At 35.7% G+C, this 21,693-nt stretch overlaps 1 protein-coding gene across 9 annotated transcripts in view; it reads right to left on the bottom strand.

The window, feature by feature from the left end:
• sas (stranded at second) overlaps positions 1-21,693 on the bottom strand; it is a 265,050-nt gene that overhangs the window by 222,321 nt on the left and 21,036 nt on the right. For 4 of the 9 annotated variants that reach the window (XM_067128223.1, XM_067128222.1, XM_067128217.1 and 1 more), the window contains exon 1: positions 12,905-13,455. The exons of 2 other annotated variants lie outside the window; for them this stretch is intronic. In XM_067128223.1, coding sequence (XP_066984324.1) covers positions 12,905-13,217 — 313 coding nt within the window. In that variant the 5' untranslated portion in view covers positions 13,218-13,455. Of the gene's footprint in view, positions 1-12,904; positions 14,241-21,693 lie in introns of those variants that run through there. 3 more of the 9 variants (XM_067128225.1, XM_067128224.1, XM_067128218.1) reach the window with 1 other exon arrangement.

The following is a 21,693-nucleotide window of genomic DNA, read 5'->3' on the forward strand; positions in this document are numbered from 1 at the left end:
ATCACATGAGAGGAGAGACAAGTACCCTACTTGGATAGATATCTAATATCAAAATAAATTGTTAAATGGACTGGATAAACACAATACTATATATGCATGGTAAAACAGAATTTAATAAACTGGCTACTAATCGGTTTATTGAAATGGGAACATTCGAATGAGAAGAAAAAATTCACTACCTTATCACATTACAAGATGAGAAGTCGGTACCCTACTTAGAAAGGTATATAACGTCGAAAATGAATTATTAAACGTATCGAATTAACTCAATACTTTTTTTATAGGCATGGCAAAGAAAACAGTGAAATAAACAAACTACTGAATGAGTGAATAAAGTCCTTGTTCCTATACATAAAAAAATACAACACAGAGAGCGAATATTTTCCATAAACCACTTTAACAATCTCGCAATAATAATGTTACAATCATAAACACTGCAAATGTCATTGGTGAAAGTCGACAATTCCTTTAAATTTCACATTCACTGAACAGTAAAAAAATCTAAATTTTTATTATAAAGACTTCAAAATCTTATCGAAGTGTAATGCATAAAACATTCAATAAAAATTTGAAGAACATCTTACTGTTTCCTGAGACAGAATACAAGGTGATTTATGTTCTAAAATGTTATTGGAACGGAAAGTAATATATGCGGTTACAGAAAGCAAAAGTTCATAATAAAAAAAATATCCGGCAACGTTACCGGTAATACATAACAAGTAAACAATGCTCCGAAGTTTCTTCGGCGCAATCGAGTTTTCTGTACAGCGTATAATCAAGGCCACCGAAAATAGATCTATCCCTCGGTGGTCTCGGTATAATGCTGCATGAGCCGCGGACCATGAAACTTTAACACGGGCCGGTGGTGGCCTGGCCTATATTGTTGCCAGAGGCATGACTATGGCTAACTTTAACCTTAAATAAAACAAAAACTACTGAGGCTAGAGGGCTGCAATTTACTATGTTTGAAGATTGGAGGGTGGATGATCAACATACCAATTTGCAGCCCTCTGGCCTCAGCAGTTTTTAAGATCTGAGGGCGGACAGAAAAAGCGCGGACAGAAAGGTGCGGACGGACAGACCAACCCGGCACAAGTTTTCTTTTACAGAAAACTAAAAACTGTAAATAACGTTATAAGATATCATTTGGGCAAACAATTCGACAGTGGCAAAAAAAAAAAAAAGCAAACAAACTGAGCTGAATTATTAACAAAAATGCACAGGCTAATTTCAAGCACCGTGCATCCATGTGAATTATATTACCATAACTCCGTTTTCCGGTGGTTTACGAACTGCACGCAAATTGATGTCATGAAAATATGGTCTTCAATTTTCAAGATGGTGATTTTATAGCACAAATGCAAGCAGGTGTAATCTCTCTCTCTCTCTCTCTCTCTCTCTCTCTCTCTCTCTCTCTCTCTCTCTCTCTCTCTCTTCATTCAATCGATCAAGCGTATTTATCTGAGGAAACATTCTTTGCCGATTTTATAGCACAAGTGCAGGCAGGTGCAATCTCTCTCTCTCTCTCTCTCTCTCTCTCTCTCTCTCTCTCTCTCTCTCTCTCTCACACACACACACATTCAATCGGTCAAGCGTACTTAACTGAGGAAACATTCTTTGCCGATTTTATATCACAAGTGCAAGCAGGTGCAATCTCTCTCTCTCTCTCTCTCTCTCTCTCTCTCTCTCTCTCTCTCTCTCTCTCTCTCTCTCTCTCACATTCAATCGATCAAGCGTCCTTAAGAAAATATCTGAGGAAACTTTCTTCACCACATTTTGAAAAAACAAAAATTATTCTCAAAGTTATCAAGGCTGTGGCCTTTTTATCTTTACCCATTTCAGCCATATCATCAACCTTAACCATCTATATTTAAAGACACATTTCAACCGCAATTATTGCATGGAATTCCTTCCTTGTTGCTTTTATCAGTAAATTTGGGTCATTCTTTGGATTATCATTCGAGCAGACAAACTCTCTCCAATCTCTAGACCCACCTTGATTCGACCTGTTTAACGGAACTTTCCTAATCTCTATTTAATATTATCATTAACATTTATATATTTTTATAAGCAATTTCTCGATAATACTGTTATAAAAATCTCTCTCTCTCTCTCTCTCTCTCTCTCTCTCTCTCTCTCTCTCTCTCTCTCTCTCAATAAATCGACAGCTGTAAAAAACTAAAGATTATAGATTATAACTCTGGCAATATACTGGACTATATATATATATATATATATATATATATATATATATATATATATATATATATATATATATATATATATATATATATATATATATATATATATGTATGTATGTATGTATGTATGTATGTATGTATGTATGTATGTATGTATACAATATGTCATATTCACAGTTTAACCACTTAATCAAGAATGACCCTATTTTTAAACAAAAAGAGTAAGTGCATTATCAACCAAGAGAGTGACCCATATAGATACACAGCTAAATAGATATCAGAAACAAACCTAAGCTTGTAATGGCAACCCTCTCTCTCTCTCTCTCTCTCTCTCTCTCTCTCTCTCTCTCTCTCTCTCTCTCTCTCTCTCTCTCTCTCTCTCTCAGGAGAAAGAACCCCCTTTCCCTCGACACTCCCATTTTCATCTCTCGTGACTTTTGACCTAGAAATACCTCGTTTGCCTGGTTCCCTCATCCGTTGCGTTCATCTCTCTCTCTCTCTCTCTCTCTCTCTCTCTCTCTCTCTCTCTCTGTGAGAACAAAGAAAGATTCGCAGAAGCGTAGCATCTTTCCGCACCCGGACACTTTGTTAAATAAAACGGGTGCGAAAGGATTTTCATACGTGTACAAATTCTGTCTGTATGGATATTTAGATATTCGAATTCTGTCGTTATTGATATCTAATTAAATATAAGAACTCTGTCCGTGCGGATGTTTAATTACATATACGAAATTCTGTTCGAGCGGTTATTTAATTAGATATACGGACTCTGTTCGTACGGATATTTAATTACATATACGAACTCTGTCCGTGCGGATGTTTAATTAGATATACGAAATCTGTTCGTATGGATATTTAATTAGATACACGAAATCTGTTCGTACGGATATTTAATTAAATATACGAATTCTGTCCATGCGGATATTTAATTAAATATACGAATTCTATCCGTATAGATATTTAATTAAATATATGAATTCTGTCCGTACGGATATTCAATTAAATATACGAATTCTGTCCGCACCGATGTCTAATTAGATATTACGAATTCTGTCAGTACAGATATTTAATTAAATATACGCATTCTGTTCGTACGGATATTTATAATACTTAAATATACGAATTCTGTCAGTAATTATTCATATTTACTCACATTTGCAGCATCTGATTCCCCCACAGCTATCAGAATATTAAAAGAACTATTAATGAATTTCGCCCAAATAGGATGTGTTGAAAACTAGCACACTGCTGTGATAAAGATTAAAAAAGGTAACTGCTTACATCAAGGACGCTCTCTCTCTCTCTCTCTCTCTCTCTCTCTCATGCAAAAAAAAGTCTCGAGGTAAGTGAAAAGTGAAATTAATCGTCAAACAGTCGATACAAAAAAGAAAAAAGAAAATAAACCAAGCCCCTCCGTGAAGGCTGAAAAACACACACACACACACACACACACACACACACACACACACACACACACACACACACTGTTGGTAGCGTTGAGTTCAGAGGTCCTCATTAGGCCTCGTACTCGCTTCCACGCCGTACCAATGTTACGGGCCACCTTCCCGCAGGGACAAGTGTTGGTATAACCTAGTTTAACCAGTATAAACCAGCTTACCAACCAGAGAAAATCCTTTCTTAAACAGGTTTGAGAAATGCAGTATCAAAATTTCTATTAATGCTCTCAGCTTCTTAATTGGTGACAAACTCAATTCGGAAAGTACATAAGAAGGTACGGAGTTCCAAAATTTGGAAGTGAAATATATAAAATAAAAATGCAATTCATCTATTTCCTTTCCCAAACGCAGCCATACTATTCTGTACAAGCTGATGGCCATTAAGGACTATTTCAGATGAATGATTGTTCATTTTGAATAATAATAATAATAATAATAATAATAATAATAATAATAATAATAATAATAACTGTACGTGGGAGTTAACAGACTTTGGTGCATCGAAACAAAGGTGGATAAGGGCATGCTTTTGACAATTTCATCAAAACCACGAGGTCAACACTCTCTACAACCACCCCATCTCTTAAGATTAATATAACGATACACAAGCACCGCTTGAGTGCACCAACACATACACGCATATACACAAACACCACGCACACACGAACACGTGCAAAAGAATGCCTTAAACAAAGGCTATAAAAATATTTCACAAAAAAGACCGGTGTCATCCCCAGGGCACGATTAATCGACAAGCCGCGCAGACAATTACACGCTACCGGGCCGGAAGCAGAGTCGTCTACCCCTGACAAACATGTTTTTGTGTCACCTGCGGGAGAAGAATTCATTTCACATCCTGCGAGGAAAACGAAGTCAGATTGGAGATGTACGTATATAGGCCCAGAAGAGATCATAAGGCGATGAAAACTTGAATTTTGATAATTAAAATCGAAAAATCAGTGATGAAAGGGCACGTATATAAGCCCAAAAGAGATAATGATGATGAAAACTTGCTGATTAAAATCGTAAAAATGATGAAAGGGGCACGTATATAAGCCCAAAGAGATAATGAGGTGATGAAAACTTGAATTCTGAACTGATTAAAATCGTAAAAATCAATGACAGGGGCACGTATATAAACCCAAAAGAGATAATGAGGTGATGAAAACTTGAATTCTGAACTGATTAAAATCGTAAATTCAATGATGAAAGGGGCACGTATATAAGCCCAAAAGAGATAATGAGGTGATGAAAACTTGAATTTTGAACTGATTAAAATCGTAAAATTCAATGATGAAAGGGGCACGTATATAAGCCCAAAAGAGATAATGAGGTGATGAAAACTTGAATTTTGAACTGATTAAAATCGTAAAGTTCAATGATGACAGGGGCACGTATATAAGCCCAAAAGAGATAATGAGGTGATGAAAACTTGAATTTTGAACTGATTAAAATCGTAAAATTCAATGATGAAAGGGGCACGTATATAAGAAAAGGATAATGAGGTGATGAAAACTTGAATTTTGATATTAAAATCGTAAAGTTCAATGATGACAGGGGCAAAATATAAGCCCAAAAGATAATGAGGTGATGAAAACTTGAATTTTGAACTGATTAAAATCGTAAAAAATGATGAAAAGGATGATATAGGAGGTGATGAAAACTTGAATTTTGAACTATTAAAATCCAATTATGAAAGGGCAAGCCCAAAAGATAATGAGGTGATGAAAACTTGAATTCTGAACTGATTAAAATCGTAAAATTCAATGATGAAAGGGGCACGTATATAAGCCCAAAAGAGATAAGGCGATGAAAACTTGAATTTTGAACTGATTAAAATCGTAATATTCAATATAGAGAGGGGCGCGAACATGAGCCCAAAAAAGATAAAGAGGTGATAAAAATTAAAATTTCAATCTGATTGAAAACTGAATAGTTTCAATGTTAAAAGAAGCGCGCCTTTCATTCAACAAACAACCCAAGTGTCACTGATAAACACTGACCTACACTGATAAGATGTGTGCCAAATGTGAAGTTGAGAGAGAGAGAGAGAGAGAGAGAGAGAGAGAGAGAGAGAGAGAGAGAGAGAGAGAGAGAGAGAGAGATAACGGATGACCTTGCTCAAGGTCTCTGTATATCTTAAAGCGTGTCATGTAAAACAGAAAAAATGGCAAGATCCACCTATATGGGCATATTTAGGCATAGGGCATACCAATGATTTTCAAACACACTGCCAGGGTGTGGCTAGACCTCAAGATCCACTCTCAAGGATGTCTGTAGGCCCACTTTCTAAGCATTACGAAATCATTTTATTTTTCTCTAAATAAAATTATTTTACCCAAGGTTGAGGACACAAATAGCAGGGTTAGAGAATTATCACTGGTTTATCTTACAATAACTTTTTCTAAATAATATGATGGTAGTCTAATATGGTTCACCTACAAATATTTTAACGACGAATATCAATGCCTTTTGATAAAATCAAATATAAATTACACTGATAGGAAAACATTAAATTTACGAAAGTGGTCGTGGTTTCCAAAGTTTTCTCAATAGTGATTTCTCTCTCTCTGTACACAATATATATACATACATACATACATATATACATTTATATATAATATATACACATGTACATATATATATATACACATATATATATATATAATATATATATATATATATATATATATATATATATATATATATATATATATATATATATATATATATATATATATATATATATATATATATATATATATATATATATATATATATATATATATATATATATATATATATATATATATATATATATATATATATATATATATATATATATATCTATATCTATTTATCTACCGCCCTGCAATCATGCAAACTTATCTCTACACATGCCGAAGGGAATTCTCAACTTCCAGCTCTCCGTAACCCTTTGCATGTCAGTCCTGTCCGAGAACATAACACCCCCAACGGAAATCTGAGACGGAAATTCTCACTGGAAGTTAGTGGTCTCCATCTCACGTCGTCGACGGGAATCGAATCACGGCTCTCATCACAGTCTTTCCGAGATCTTGGAATGGAATGGAATATAGGGCTGAGGCCAAAGGCCAAGCACTGGGACCTATGAGGTCATTCAGCGCTGGAAGGAAAATTAAGAGCAGGCAGGTCTGAAAGGTGTAAAGGTGTAACAGGTGGAAAACCTCGCAGTTACACTATGTAATCATTTTTAGGAAAGGGTGGATAGCAAGATGGAAGATCGATAATATGAACGGAGGTACAGTAAAAGGAATGAAAGGGGTTGCAGCTAGAGGCCGAATGGACACCGCAAAGAAACTTTAGTAATGCCTACAGTACACCCCGTGAGGTGCACTGACGGCCCTACGGGATTTCCAAAGACCTTGAGGCCTTATCTGGAGGTAGCGATTAAATCTTAATGGCATGGTGAAAGCTTGATAAATTAAATCCTGACGAGATCACCATTTTTTTTTCGATTTCCATGAAAACAGGAGAGAGAGAGAGAGAGAGAGAGAGAGAGAGAGAGAGAGAGAGAGAGAACGACCCTTATCGGAGTAAATCTCTTCGGAAACCGCGACCATTTTCGTAAATTTAATGTTTTCTTATTAACATATTTCATATTTCATTTAATATCAAGGGATTAACATCCGTCGCAAAATCTTTATAGATGAGCCATACTGCATATATTACACTATCCTAGTATCATTTAAAGAAACATAGTTTTAAAATTAACCACTTATGATTTTTTTTTTACCTCGGCTACTTTCTTTTAAACAAACAAACGCATACACAAACATCCCCAAAAAGACTCTTGCAACAGACTATGAAAATGTCAAAGAAAGTAAGACCTTCGAAATAAAAAAAAAAATTAATCATAACAAAAAACATAAAAGGGAAAGTCCCGGATGTGTCTTTCTGAGGTCCGTGCTGACTACAGTAAAGGGAAGCGACAATCGAGGCATGTTAAAGCTTAAGGTTAAAGCGACGATAAGCGAATTAATTATATATATATATATATATATATATATATATATATATATATATATATATATATATATATATATATATATATATATATCTATTTATTTACTTATTTATCTATTTATATATATGTAAACATACATACATATATACATATATATATTTACTTATCTATTTATATATATTAATAGATATTATATATGTAAGTTTATATATATATAATATATATATATATATATATATATTTATATATATATTATATATATATATATATATAATATAAATTTTTATATATATATATATATATATTTTATTATTTTCTAAGCTGCGCAGAAGACGTAAACACTAATATATAATGATGACGACAATGACGATGGTAAATTACCTACGAATGGTGACGAAGCAGAAAATACAATGATAAATGCGTCAACAAAATAAGAGAAAATTTATATTAATAATACTGCGGTAACGACAACAAAGCCAATAATAAGACAGGTAATCATTGCGATGATAATGATACTCGAGTTACGATACATTAAGAATGAATATGTCACTTATTCAAGAATACAAAATGCCTAAGAATATTGATGATATATTCGAAGAAATTTTTCACTGACCTATGTGAAGATAAGTACACACGACTGTATATTAAGAGAGTAAATATTAAGGTGCACGTATGACAAATTAACCGCATGATAACTTGAGACATGGCCAGGTATTGCTTCCGCTAAAGGCCTAGCAACCAGGTAAATATTCTCTCTCTCTCTCTCTCTCTCTCTCTCTCTCTCTCTCTCTCTCTCTCTCTCTCTCTCTCTCTCTCTCTCTCAGAAGAAAGAATCCCCTTAACGAAACTTTCATAATCTCTATCAAATACGAACACTATTATTATTGACATATTTTTATAAATAATTTCTTGATAATACTGATGAAACTCTCTCTCTCTCTCTCTCTCTCTCTCTCTCTCTCTCTCTCTCTCTCTCTCTCTCTCTCTCTCTCTCTCTCCTGTTGTCTTAAATGCATTTCTGTTTCCTAACACAAGCATTCATAACTTGCGACCATCGACGAATGGTCTCCTGTTCGTCAATTTTTCATTAGTTGTATTTTAACAGGGATCTTTCACATTCACAATTGATCCCTGATCCCCTTTATCTGCCGAGAGCAACCAGATCTGTTGAACTGCTGCACCAATATGCAGTAAATGTGGCTCGCTGTCGAACTTCTCAGTTCCAGAGGTCCTTTATTCCTCACACCGTTGGACTGTGGAACAGGCCCCTGGGGATAGGCCCCTGGGGATGTTGTCCAATCGGAACCTCAAAACTTCAAGCGAGGACGCAATGCATTTCTACCCTAAAGCAAATTCTCCTTGGGTTTCATGAATCACATACATTTTTATCTATTCATTTATTAATCTGTTAGTTTGTCTTTTCTATTCTAATACCTGATCTCTTCTTTTTATATTTCCCATTACCTTCTGTCTCTCTTTTCAAATGAACACTTATTTCATTTTACCCGAACTTATTCTTTTATTTATTTCTTATTATTTGCTTTTATTCATTTTTCATATGTATTTATATTAATGTTTCTATTTTCATAAATGTCTATTTATTTGGATTTCCTTGTTTTCATTTTTATTTATCCTTATCCACTTTCATTTAATTCAATTTTGATTATTTTTTATTATCATTCATCTTCTGAATAATAAAAAGAATCATAATTTCGTAAAATCTCAACCTAAGAACAACCACAAAATAATGACTCAAAAATGCCTCTCTCTCTCTCTCTCTCTCTCTCTCTCTCTCTCTCTCTCTCTCTCTCTCTCTCTCTCTCTCTCCCTTCTGCTGTACCCATTGGTAGAGGAACCGAGGGCGAAAGTTGCCCACCAGGGGACAAAGCTAATTACTAGATAGTTAAAAGCTCGTTCCATTCCGAAGGCCTCACTCCTCTTACATAAGAAATGGACATTGGCTGGACAGGTAGGTTATTAACTCTTTAATGATGGGGGGGTATTTTCCTTTCACCCTGAGGGACAAATGCACGAACAACAGCCTACCATGTCTACCTACCTACCTACCTATACACACACACATAATATATATATATATATATATATATATATATATATATATATATATATATATATATTGTATATATATTATAAATATAAAATATATATATAGACATATACACAGTATATATATATATATATATATATATATATATATATATATATATATATATAAATATCAACAATACATGCAATATGAAGATAAGAAGGCCCATAAAACACTATTTGAACGTTGCAACCATACACTCCACTGGCAATTTTCCAGTGAACAGAAGCCTTTTACACACACACACACACACATAATATTAATTCTCATGCAACAAATACAATTCTCACTTCGCTCTCACTTTGACACAACTCTTTGCAACAGTAAGAAAGGCTTGCAAGCGACCACAATGATCAAAATGGAACCAACGTAACAACTGCAATCAAGCAACGTCATAAAACGAAGAACAAGGGCAACAGTAAAAAGGAAAAGAACATTTCTAATACAAAAGGAAACAAAAGGTTTACAAGAGCAAGGGGTGGGGGGGGGAGCAGAAGCTACCGCCGGATGTGAGACTGCCCTTAGGACGGCTCTTATCAATGCTGCTGCAGAAATTAACACCCAGGACTCCCTAGGGGCAAATGCTTTAGTCGTCCTCGCCCCACCCCCTTGACAAAACCCCAGACAGAGAGAGAGAGAGAGAGAGAGAGAGAGAGAGAGAGAGAGAGAGAGAGAGAGAGAGTAGCCAAAGCTATATTTAAAAGGAGAGAGACGGAGTAGCCAAAGCTATGTTAAGAGAGAGAGAGAGAGAGAGTAGCCAAAGCTATTATAACAGAGAGAGAGAGTAGCCAAAGCTATATTAAGAGAGAGAGAGAGAGAGAGTAGCCAAAGATATTTTGAGAGAGAGAGAGTAGCCAAAGCTATATTAAGAGAGAGAGAGTAGCCAAAGCTATTTTAAGAGAGAGAGAGAGAGAGAGAGAGAGAGAGAGAGAGAGAGATACCCAAAGCTGTATTAATCCGGAAACATCGCATCAGATAACATCATACTAAAGAGAATTAAAACTACCGGACAGGACTATCCGTGACATCATCATCCAGCAATGACCAAACATGACGTCAGCCGGGCATCCTTAAAAATGACGCAAAAATGCGCTAACCCACTGACACAAAAATGGAGGCTATGACAACGTTGAGAGTAAATGCTTAAAATTTACAATGCAGCGATTTCATGACATCACATGGCAGATAATGAAAGACGGGAAATCATTCAAAACAATGACTTACTATAATGTGCAACTGCAATGACTTCACGTATTACAATGAACTGACGGAGGTTTGAAAAGGTTCCTGAAACGAATTTAAAACCGATGATTTCAAGACATCGTAAACCAGATGACGAAGAGACCTATAAACTCCAAAAATGGCCTCGTATAACCTCAAGTTCATGACGCCACGAAGCAAATGTGTCGATGAACGGAAAATATGGAGTCAGAGAGCAAAAATTACGCGAATACTCATCGAATTATTATTAAGGTGTCCCTACATCAGGATCATTCATCGGGAAATCTCCCTTGCAAATGGCGTCAAGACCCAGTGGCTTCTGAACATCTCGAAGCGGATGATATAAAGGATTAGAAACTCTTCTTAAAGGTTCCCCAAAGGTGACGTCATGCGGAGAGGAAACGAACGCGCTATGTGAAAGTCTTTCACAAGACGAGCGACCTCTTCTCGAAACCTTAGCCTCCTCCTCCCCCTCCTCCGCGCTGCCTTGGGCCCAGAGGCCACTCCTCCATGCCCAAGGGAGAAAATGTCCGGACTGATATGGCTAAAAAAAATCTCTACCTCTCTCTCTATTTCTCTCACAGGATTTTACCAAAAAAATTCCCCTATAGTCATTTATTTCCCTCTGCGGATTAATATGTAAGTAAATCCCTTTCCCACCTCTCAGGACTTTTATGCTCATTCTTCTGAGACTTCTAAGTAAGATATACAGAGCGGGTGAACGTGTACAAAAGATAATATATATATATATATATATATATATATATATATATATATATATATATATATATATATATATATATATATATATATATATATATATATATATATATTTATAATTTTAGCACAGCACCGTGATTTATATACAGTCATTAAGCTACAAATGTCGTTTAATATCCACTTCACGCTACTTCGGGAATATCCCCGAAAGGGAATTACAAGTGATAAATGGATTGGTGCCGAAGTGTCTCGAACACTCGACTGGAGTTGTTGGAGGGTACTGTGTCGAGTGTTCGAGACACTTCGGTAGCGTTCGAGACACTTCGGTACCAATCCATTTATCACTTATAATTCCCCTTCGGTGATAATTCCCCTTCGCGGATATTCCCGAAGTAGCGTGTATTGGATATTAAACGACATTTGTAACAAAAGACTGTATATATATATATATATATATATATATATATATATATATATATATATATATATATATATATATATATATATAATTATATATATATATATATATATATATATACTATATATATATATATATAATTATATATCTATATATATATATATATATTAAATATATATATATATATATATATATATATATATATATATATATATATATATATATATATATATATATATATATATATATATATATATATATATATATAATTTCCCACCTGTGAATATAACCAGATTCTGGTCTCCAACCCTTGCTAGGTGTGTGACTCCCAAATTTGGACCTTCGTGATTATGAATTATTTTCGGGATTATGGCCCGGGTGCGTAGGCCTATCCACTGCTTTAGGAATGTATGTCGGGTCGATGTAAATGTATATCATTACATTCCCAGCCTTTTCAAGTTTGACATGAACTGATGTTTGAAAAATTAATAATAGTTTATTTATTTTTATTATGATTGTTTAATGCTATTACTTTATAGGACTACTTGAATTTAATTAACCTATGTATTTACGCTTTGACAAATTAAAACACAACGTTACCATAATACCTAGGTCTTCATTACCGCTTTTAAAATGGTGAAATAGGCCTACCATAAACCTAAAAATAAAATTCAGTCGTCGCGATTTATTTCATTTTTGGCAGACGCAAAAAAAAAAAATTATCAGAGGATCTTTCGTAGGCCTAAAAAACCTGAAATTTTCAAGATTATTTACCTTCACAGATGGACTCAGCCGAGCAAACTATGCCGAACTGGCTGTCGCAGGGCAAGGCTGGAGGGGCGCAGGGCGAACCGAAGCCCTGGGCACACACTTTACAGCAGGGACAGTCCTCCCTTGGTACGATGCGCCCATGGCATCCAGTACCACTACTTCCACCAACGTCGCCCTCGCACGACGGGGAACATTCGCAGGGCTCCCCCGAGGCGTTTTGCGAATCGATGCCCAACTGGGCCCCGACCAGGGACGGGCATAAGTTCAACAACACCAAAGCCGCCCCCAGCGCCCAGAGTCTATGTGCCCTCGACATGATTTTTTTACTCTTTTTCCAAAGTTTCCACTGACTGTCCTTTCTCTATTTCCAATCTCTCTCTCACTACAAGACACTTTCGAGTAGTCAAGTCTTCTTTAAATTATTTACCGAGTGGGGGATCTCATTCGTCAGCACATTTTCGTCGCTGGAGATGAAATTGAGCGGCGTGAGTTGCACGATCACCACATCTTCCACTGGAACACTGACAACTGACGGACCCGGTCGAGATGAAGTCAAACTTTCTTCGAATCGCGTCCAAAGTTTCTTATCGCTGACGCGCAGCGTCGGCGACAAATGAAGCAGTTCCCAAGCAAATATATATACCGAGACAATAACCCTACAAAATTAACCGCAATTACACTCTTCAAAACGTATAAGAACTTGGCAAATCGAAAAAGTATATGGATACGCTTTCCCTTCTGAAATCGTACGGCTGGCAACTTACTTTTCCAGTCTTGGGATTCCAGGGTGTGTGTGCAGAGGGCAGCACAATGTGAAGAGGCTCGTCAAACCGAAAATACATTTCAAACCTTTTGAAATATAGCGATAACGAATAAAATTATTTGCTTTAAGCGAGGAATAATCGGTTGCATGTATTACAAACAAGAGGTTCACAAAGCTAACATTTTGGTCTTTATATCGAGGTTATATATTAACCAGTATTGCAAGCTTTAAGACCACTTTTGGCGTAATTAAATTAGGGTTAATAGAGAACCGTATTCGAATTCTGATAAAACTTCACAGAGGTTGAGGAATAATAATCTATTCTTCACGAAAGTGCAACATGATACTTCAACCTCCACGAGCCAAACCCATCGTAAGGCAACATTCCGCAATTAACACCTGATTGGTCCTAAGACTTCAACCGACCAATCAAAAATCGAAGAAGAGATTATTATGTTGCCCGTCTAAATAGGAAAGCTTAAAAAAAAAAAAGGCATATTGCAACACCTTGTTGTAAAATAAAGGTCGTTTGTTGCTGACAAAGCCACCTGCACCAAGGCTGATCTCTGAAGAGACAAAAAATAAAAGGAAAATCTGACTCTGATGACATATATATCGAGCTTGCATTCTCGTAGCGCAACAAAGGCCATGGAATCATGACGTCTTCGATACAAAAGGCTACGTCGTGTAAGCTATCATCAAGAGCTAAAAAGAAATTGCAAAGAATAAAAAAAGCGTATCTTAACAAACAAATACTCGTACATATACATACACACATGTATATATATATATATATATATATATATATATATATATATATATATATATATATATATATATATATATATATATATATAATATATATATATATGTGTGTGTATATATATGTATATATGTATGTGTATGTATGTATGTATGTATGTATGAGAGTGAGAGAGAGAGAGAGAGAGAGAGAGAGAGAGAGAGAGAGAGAGAGAGACAGACAGAGAACAATAAAAACACAATACCCGACACCACTTCACAATAACTTCAACCATCCATACATAACCTGCCTGGAAGACCATTCCACGACTTTGTAACTTTATAATGCATGGAAGAAAAGAGCTAGGTGAATTAGGAAGAAATAAAAAATAACTCAATTGCTGGACTACAAGAGACAGTCCAAGTCTGCAAACTACAAATATATGTAAGCACAAAAATACAAGTTAGCAAATTTTTTAAAAATCCAAAAAACAATAAACAAAGTTACAATAATAAAAGAAAAATAAAAACTATATCAAAATTTAGCAACTTAATGTAAAAAAAAAAATAAGTGCAATGCGACAAATGGCATAAATCAAATACAAAAGGTCCCAAGACGGGAAGTTTTCGACATTTCTTACTGACCCAGATGTACGTTCCTGAATCGATCGATTAGGCCTGCTGGCCTGGGGCTACATGTACGTAATTCTCTTCAAAACTTAGGTCTGAACACTGCTTCCTTAACTTTGTTGCTCTGAACAGAATAAAAACGCACATAAGTAAGAGCATTACATATTTGTAGCCTGAATATACTGATACTGACATAGACAATATCAAGAATACAGGCAAGAAACTGGAACATCCTGACTGTGTATTAAACTGCGCATTAGAAACGGCACGACAAGACTCTCTATCGAAATAAAAATGAAACTTACAACACAAAAAATTTGCTTGTGCCACCATGTAACAACATGAAAGGTAATCACCATCTTAGGAACTTTGGAGTTAATGTGGCACTTCAGAATAAAACAGTGCAGCATGTACTTATAAGGAACTCTCCCGACAATACTAAAAGATGTACATACAAAACTCTATGGAAGTCTTGTGATAACTTTTATACTGGTCATCCTAGAAGAATACTGGGAAGGAAAAATAACAGCCTAAAAAGACGTGTCAGATACGCGCAGGTGAACAGAGGAATTTCTGTATAATGTTAGTGAGAACAATCATACAATCAACTGGACCGAGGCCAAAAAAACATAGCTTATTCTCATGGCGCACGAACTGAAAAGAAATATCATTGAGTTCAATTTTATAAAGAAAAGTTATGGCCATAACATGAATATCAGTCAAGGCATGTATAAACTAGATCTTACAATATAGAAATAAATTTGTAATATTGTTAAATTTTAAGGAAGGTGGTAGATATGCATGGAAAAAGGATGATCATATTTGTTATCACTGTAGTGGGCCCTAGCATTAATGAGTTTCATCGCCCCTCCTCCTTGGACACCTGTCAGAAGTGAAGTTTCCGTCGCCACCGGTTTGTATGTTTGTCCGTATTGTCCCCCCTAGCATATATATTGTGATTTCACCCACTATGCATCAGTCCTTCGTTAATGGCTTACAAATAGAGTCGAAACCAGTCAGGACCTACGACAAATCTCTTATTTTTTCACGTGTGGTGATTTGAGATGAACAAATTACGTATTAATGTGATTATATATATATATATATATATATATATAGAGAGAGAGAGAGAGAGAGAGAGAGAGTGGGAATATTATAATATAGGACGAAGTCTTTCCCCTTTGATTATGGATACTATTCAATAACTTCAAAGTCTCTCTTCTTTTTGAAGGACAGATAGCATTTTTAAAACACTGGTGCCCAATTTAGTGAAAGTGTTTGTTTTACTAGAGTTGGGACAAAGCTTTGATTAAAATCTCTCATATACGTATGCAATATATATATATATATATATATATATATATATATATATATATATATATATATATATATATATATATATATATATATATATATATATATATATATACATGTACACACATTCATTATAATATATATCACATACATAATACACATTATATAATATTTTCACATATATATATATGTATATATATATATATATATATATATATATATATATATATATATATATATATATATGTGTGTGTGTGTGTGTGTGTATATGTGTGTATATATATATGTGTGTATATAAATATATTATAATTTAACACTAGTATTATCATTCTATGACAAATAACCAATGAGTTATCTGAAAATACTAACATATATCAAATATGCCAAAAAGGTTCTCAGAAGCTCAGAACTAAGAGCAGATATAATAATAATAATAATGAGCAAAAAAAAAGCAAAACGGCCTGAAAAAAAAATAAAAACCTTCATTTATAACCTTTTCTACTCAGGTGATAACTGCAACACCTTAAAATGACAGACCCCAAAACTCTTGGAAACAAGAGAAGATGGAGAATTTCAAAATTCGGAGTGAGGGACATTCCTTGAATCTGAAAGGTCAGCTGGCCTTGAAAACCAGGGTCTGGAGCGAGGAACTGGCAATTACCATATGGACTGACTTTCAAGATTAGTGTTCAGCTATTACTTTTGAAAAATAAAACATGGCTCGCAAGTTACCACAGAGACAAACAGCTCTTGACACAGATTACCCAAAGTAGTGTCTATAGAAATAAGATGGATTTAGTATCTTGCGCCGAGGGTGAATTTAAGCTGCATGTTTGAAGTGGCTCTATGACAGAAGTAAAAATAAAGCTAATAAATTGAGGAAATGCTTCTGATACGGCTCTATTGGGAATGGTGAATTAAGTCTTCCTGGATAAAGAAACAGTACTCTATAAGAAAATATGCAAGTTTCACAGTACTCTATAAGAAAATATGCAAGTTTCTTGGAAAAAATGGAGTAATAACCCATAACATGGATGCATACGGCGTCTTCAGAGCAGTCAAATTCTCCCCCAGCCAAAATATTACACAATATAAGAAAGGAAATATAAATATACTCAAAGATTGCAGGCAAACTTGATTCAACATTAGAAGGTATAAAACATTGTCTCGGAAACGTCATAACAATATCAGGTTCTGCCAGCCCCATATTAATGGCCTGATTGAACAACATCAGACTCTGTCAAAGAGATTGGGGGGGGGAGTTCATTGTCTGGAACAATATAGAGGCAACCACATGGTTAAGATCATGGACATATATATTAAGGGTCACTGTTAGGCAACCACTTAGGCGCCGGCAAACTCTTAAGGAGAGTTAAAAGTGACTGTCCTGAAATTTTGTTTCAAAGTTTGTGGCAACTGCTTTGCCGTATATATGTTACAGTAAGACTGTGAAACCAGGTGAAAAAAATTTTCAGGGAATTCGCGAAATCACCAAATTCACTTGGGGACATTTGATCCCCAAGGGGCTAGTATTAAATACGGCGAAACAGATTTTCATCCCAGAGGGGCTAGTACTAAACATGGCGAAACACATTTGATCCCCAGTGGGACTAGTACTAAACACGGCCGAGGGGCTACAACTAAACATGGCGAAACACATTTGATCCCTGAGAGGCTAGTACTAAACACAACGAAACATTTGATCCCCGAGGGAATAGTACTAAACACAGCAAAACACATTTGATCCCCCAAAAGGCTAGCACTAAACACAGCGAAACACATTTGATCCCACCAAGGGGCTAGTACTTAACATGGCAAAACACATTTGATCCCCCAAGGGGCTAGTACTAAACATAGCGAAACACATTTGATCACCGAGAGGCTAGCACTAAACACAGCAAAACACATTTGATCCCCCAATGGGCTAGTACTTAGCACAGCAAAACACATTTGATCCCCAAGGGGCTAGTACTAAACACAGTGAAACACATTTGATCCCCCAAGGGACTAGTATTAAACACAGCAAAACACAACTGATCCCCCAAGGGGCTAGTACTAAACACAGCAAAACACATTTGATCCCCCAAGGGGCTAGTACTAAACACAGCAAAACACATTTGATCCCCCCCAATGGGCTAGTACTTAGCACAGAAAAACACATTTGATCCCCAAGGGGCTAGTACTAAACACAGTGAAACACATTTGATCCCCCAAGGGACTAGTATTAAACACAGCAAAACACAACTGAACCCCAAGGGGCTAGTACTAAACACAGCGAAACACATTTGATCCCCCCAAGGGGCTAGTACTAAACACAGCAAAACACATTTGATCCTCCAAGGGGCTAGTACTAAACACAGTGAAACACATTTGATCCCCAAGGGGACTAGTATTAAACACATTTCACAACCCCCAATGGGCCTACTTAGCACAGAAAAACACATTTGATCCCTAAAACACATTTGATCCCCAAGGGACTAGTATTAAACACAGCAAAACACAACTGAACCCCAAGGGGCTAGTACTAAACACAGTGAAACACATTTGATCCCCCAAGGGGCTTTAGTACTAAACACAGCAAAACACATTTGATCAAATAGTACTAAACACAGTGAAACACATTTGATCCCCAAGGGACTTTTAAACACAGCAAAACACAACTGATCCCCAAGGAAAAGTACTAAACACAGCGAAACACATTTGATCCCCCAAGGGGCTAGTACTAAACACAGCAAAACACATTTGATCCCCCAAGGGGCTAGTACTAAACACAGCGAAATACATTTCATCCCCAGCGAAACACATTTTATCCCCATACTGGAAAACACATTTGATCCCAATGTCATTAAACTCTGTAACACTTTGAATCACTGTTTTGCAATGTTTAGAAAGAAATGTCACTAAATGACATTTCAACCCATGAAAATTTCACTTCATAAACCCCTGGTTTCACAATCTTACTCATATCTGGAGAATCTGAATACCAAGTACAGTAACTCTGTGTTTGCTTCAATGGGTTACTGCAAGTGACACAACCTCTTCACTCATAAGAATCTTTTGTCATATCTGGAGAATTGAATCCCAAGCATCCGTCAATGTTTTTACTGTCTGCAGCTGCTAAAGCTCACTTCTGTCCTCAGTAATTATGCGGATTCAGTTCTAACATACTTTTCAAGTTTGACAGTTCATTGCTACCACTGATCATCGGGCCACAGCCATTCAAATCTTAAAAAATCAATACAATTAAAAATACTCATAGTAGCATGATTCTTGAAATGGAGAAGCAAATCCACAGTTATGTATATGTACATATATTTTAATATAAATTTGTACAGAAAGCTTTTGGGATACTGTTCGATTCCCCTTTTCAATCTCGGAAAATGGGAATCGAAGTTTCCCGAAAGCTTTCTATACAGATTTATCTTCAAGTATATGTAAATATACATAACTGTGGACTTGTCCCTCCAATCAATACAATCCCAAAACTACAATTAATAACACATGGGACTACTCTTGAGAACCAACTTTGAAATAAAAGAACGTGATTGCATACCATTAAACATTATGCTAGTACTAGGGTAAAATATGCCTATATACATTGCTTATATAATATAATTCTGAATTGGTGACGAGTAAAAACAAAGACTGCATCAGTACTATCCATCAACACCAATATACAAAACTGACGCAAAATATGAAATCCATTGCCAAAAGATGCTTTCCAGCCACTCACAGCTCATCCATGAAGAAAATGTTATCAGATTACAAATCAAAACTGCAGCAATGCAAAGTTAAAGAAGTTGGACAGCTGGGTATAGGATGAGACCAAAGGGAAAAAACAAAAAGTCAGAGAGCAGAGCGACGCTGCAAAGAACTTTCCATTTAACATATACGGGCAAATAAGAATGGAATGGAATGGAATATAAAATTTAGGCCAAAGGCCAAGCACTGGGACCTATGAGGTCATTCAGTACTGAAAATAATGTTGAAACAATTGTTAGGAGAAGGTGGAAAGTAAGATGGAAGAAAGAGAATGTGAAAGGAGGTACAGTAAAATGAGTGAAAAGAGTTGCAGCTAGGGCCCGAAGGGACGCTGCAAAGTACATTAAGTAATGCCTACAGTGGACCGCGTGAGGTGCACTGATGGCACTAATCCCCAACCCCCTAGGGTATTAAAATCAATTAGCTGCATTCGTCCATAATACACTCATCTATTACCATATTGGGAATAACCATATGATCGCATCCCCACTGAACCACAATATTGAACGACATTTAGCAAGATGAATACCTAGAGAAAAACCGGATGTCACGTCAACTTTAGCTAACGGTATTTTGAAGTAAAAAACGAAGAAAAAATCCAGCTAGGTCATTTTTACTCTTGACAACGAGCTTCAAAATTCACTCATATTTCTTTTACGTGTGGTGCAAGGGCCCATGAAAGAAGGGAAAAATACGATAAACTTGGTTAATAATTGGGCAAAGAACAAACTAGAAGCAGTTCTAACAACTTACCCATGTGATAATTATTCATACCTACTGTATATTTTCCTCAATTCTCCATTTGAATTTGGCATTAGAGAGAGAGAGAGAGAGAGAGAGAGAGAGAGAGAGAGAGAGAGAGAGAGAGAGAGAGAGAGAGAGATTTTTACTATATATCACCTTTGAATTTTGATAATATATATATTATATATATATATATATATATATATATATATATATATATATATATATATATACGAGTATGTGTGTGTATAATTTCTCCTGAACATTTAGAATATATGTAAAAGTAAGAAACTACTTCTCCAAAAATTATAACAACATCCAACATTTCATTGCAACAACTGAAACGTCCATACATCAGACCACTTACCCCATCTATTGAGTATTTTATCAATCCAAAACATTATGAATCCCACGCACACATGGCGCTAAACGGAGACGCAGTTTGGCGCGAGTGGAACCCGTCCGTCGCATACGTCAATGTTTACATTTAGACTTTTTTAAAGGGACCTTCTCACGAGTTGCCAGTTTCCCTTTTTTCCCCTTCTGTCAGCTAAGCAGCGTGTGCCATTGGTTCATTCCTGTCGTCGTACGTTTGTTTACAATTTAGCGTTGGCTGAGTCTGTTGCACTAACCTGTAAAATAAAGGAAAATGATATATACAGACAGAGATAACGATAAGTAACAAATGCCTGTCACAGCACAGAAATGAAATGTCTGTCCTGTGACAAAAGCTATAGTACAGAAAGACAGTATTACCAATACGACAAAATGAGTGCATGTTCCAAATAAAGTTGATAATAAATTAACAATCCTCACATATAACATGAGAGATTCATAT

This window comes from Macrobrachium rosenbergii, chromosome 26 (assembly GCF_040412425.1).
Source record: "Macrobrachium rosenbergii isolate ZJJX-2024 chromosome 26, ASM4041242v1, whole genome shotgun sequence".
Taxonomy (NCBI): Eukaryota; Metazoa; Arthropoda; class Malacostraca; order Decapoda; family Palaemonidae; genus Macrobrachium; species Macrobrachium rosenbergii.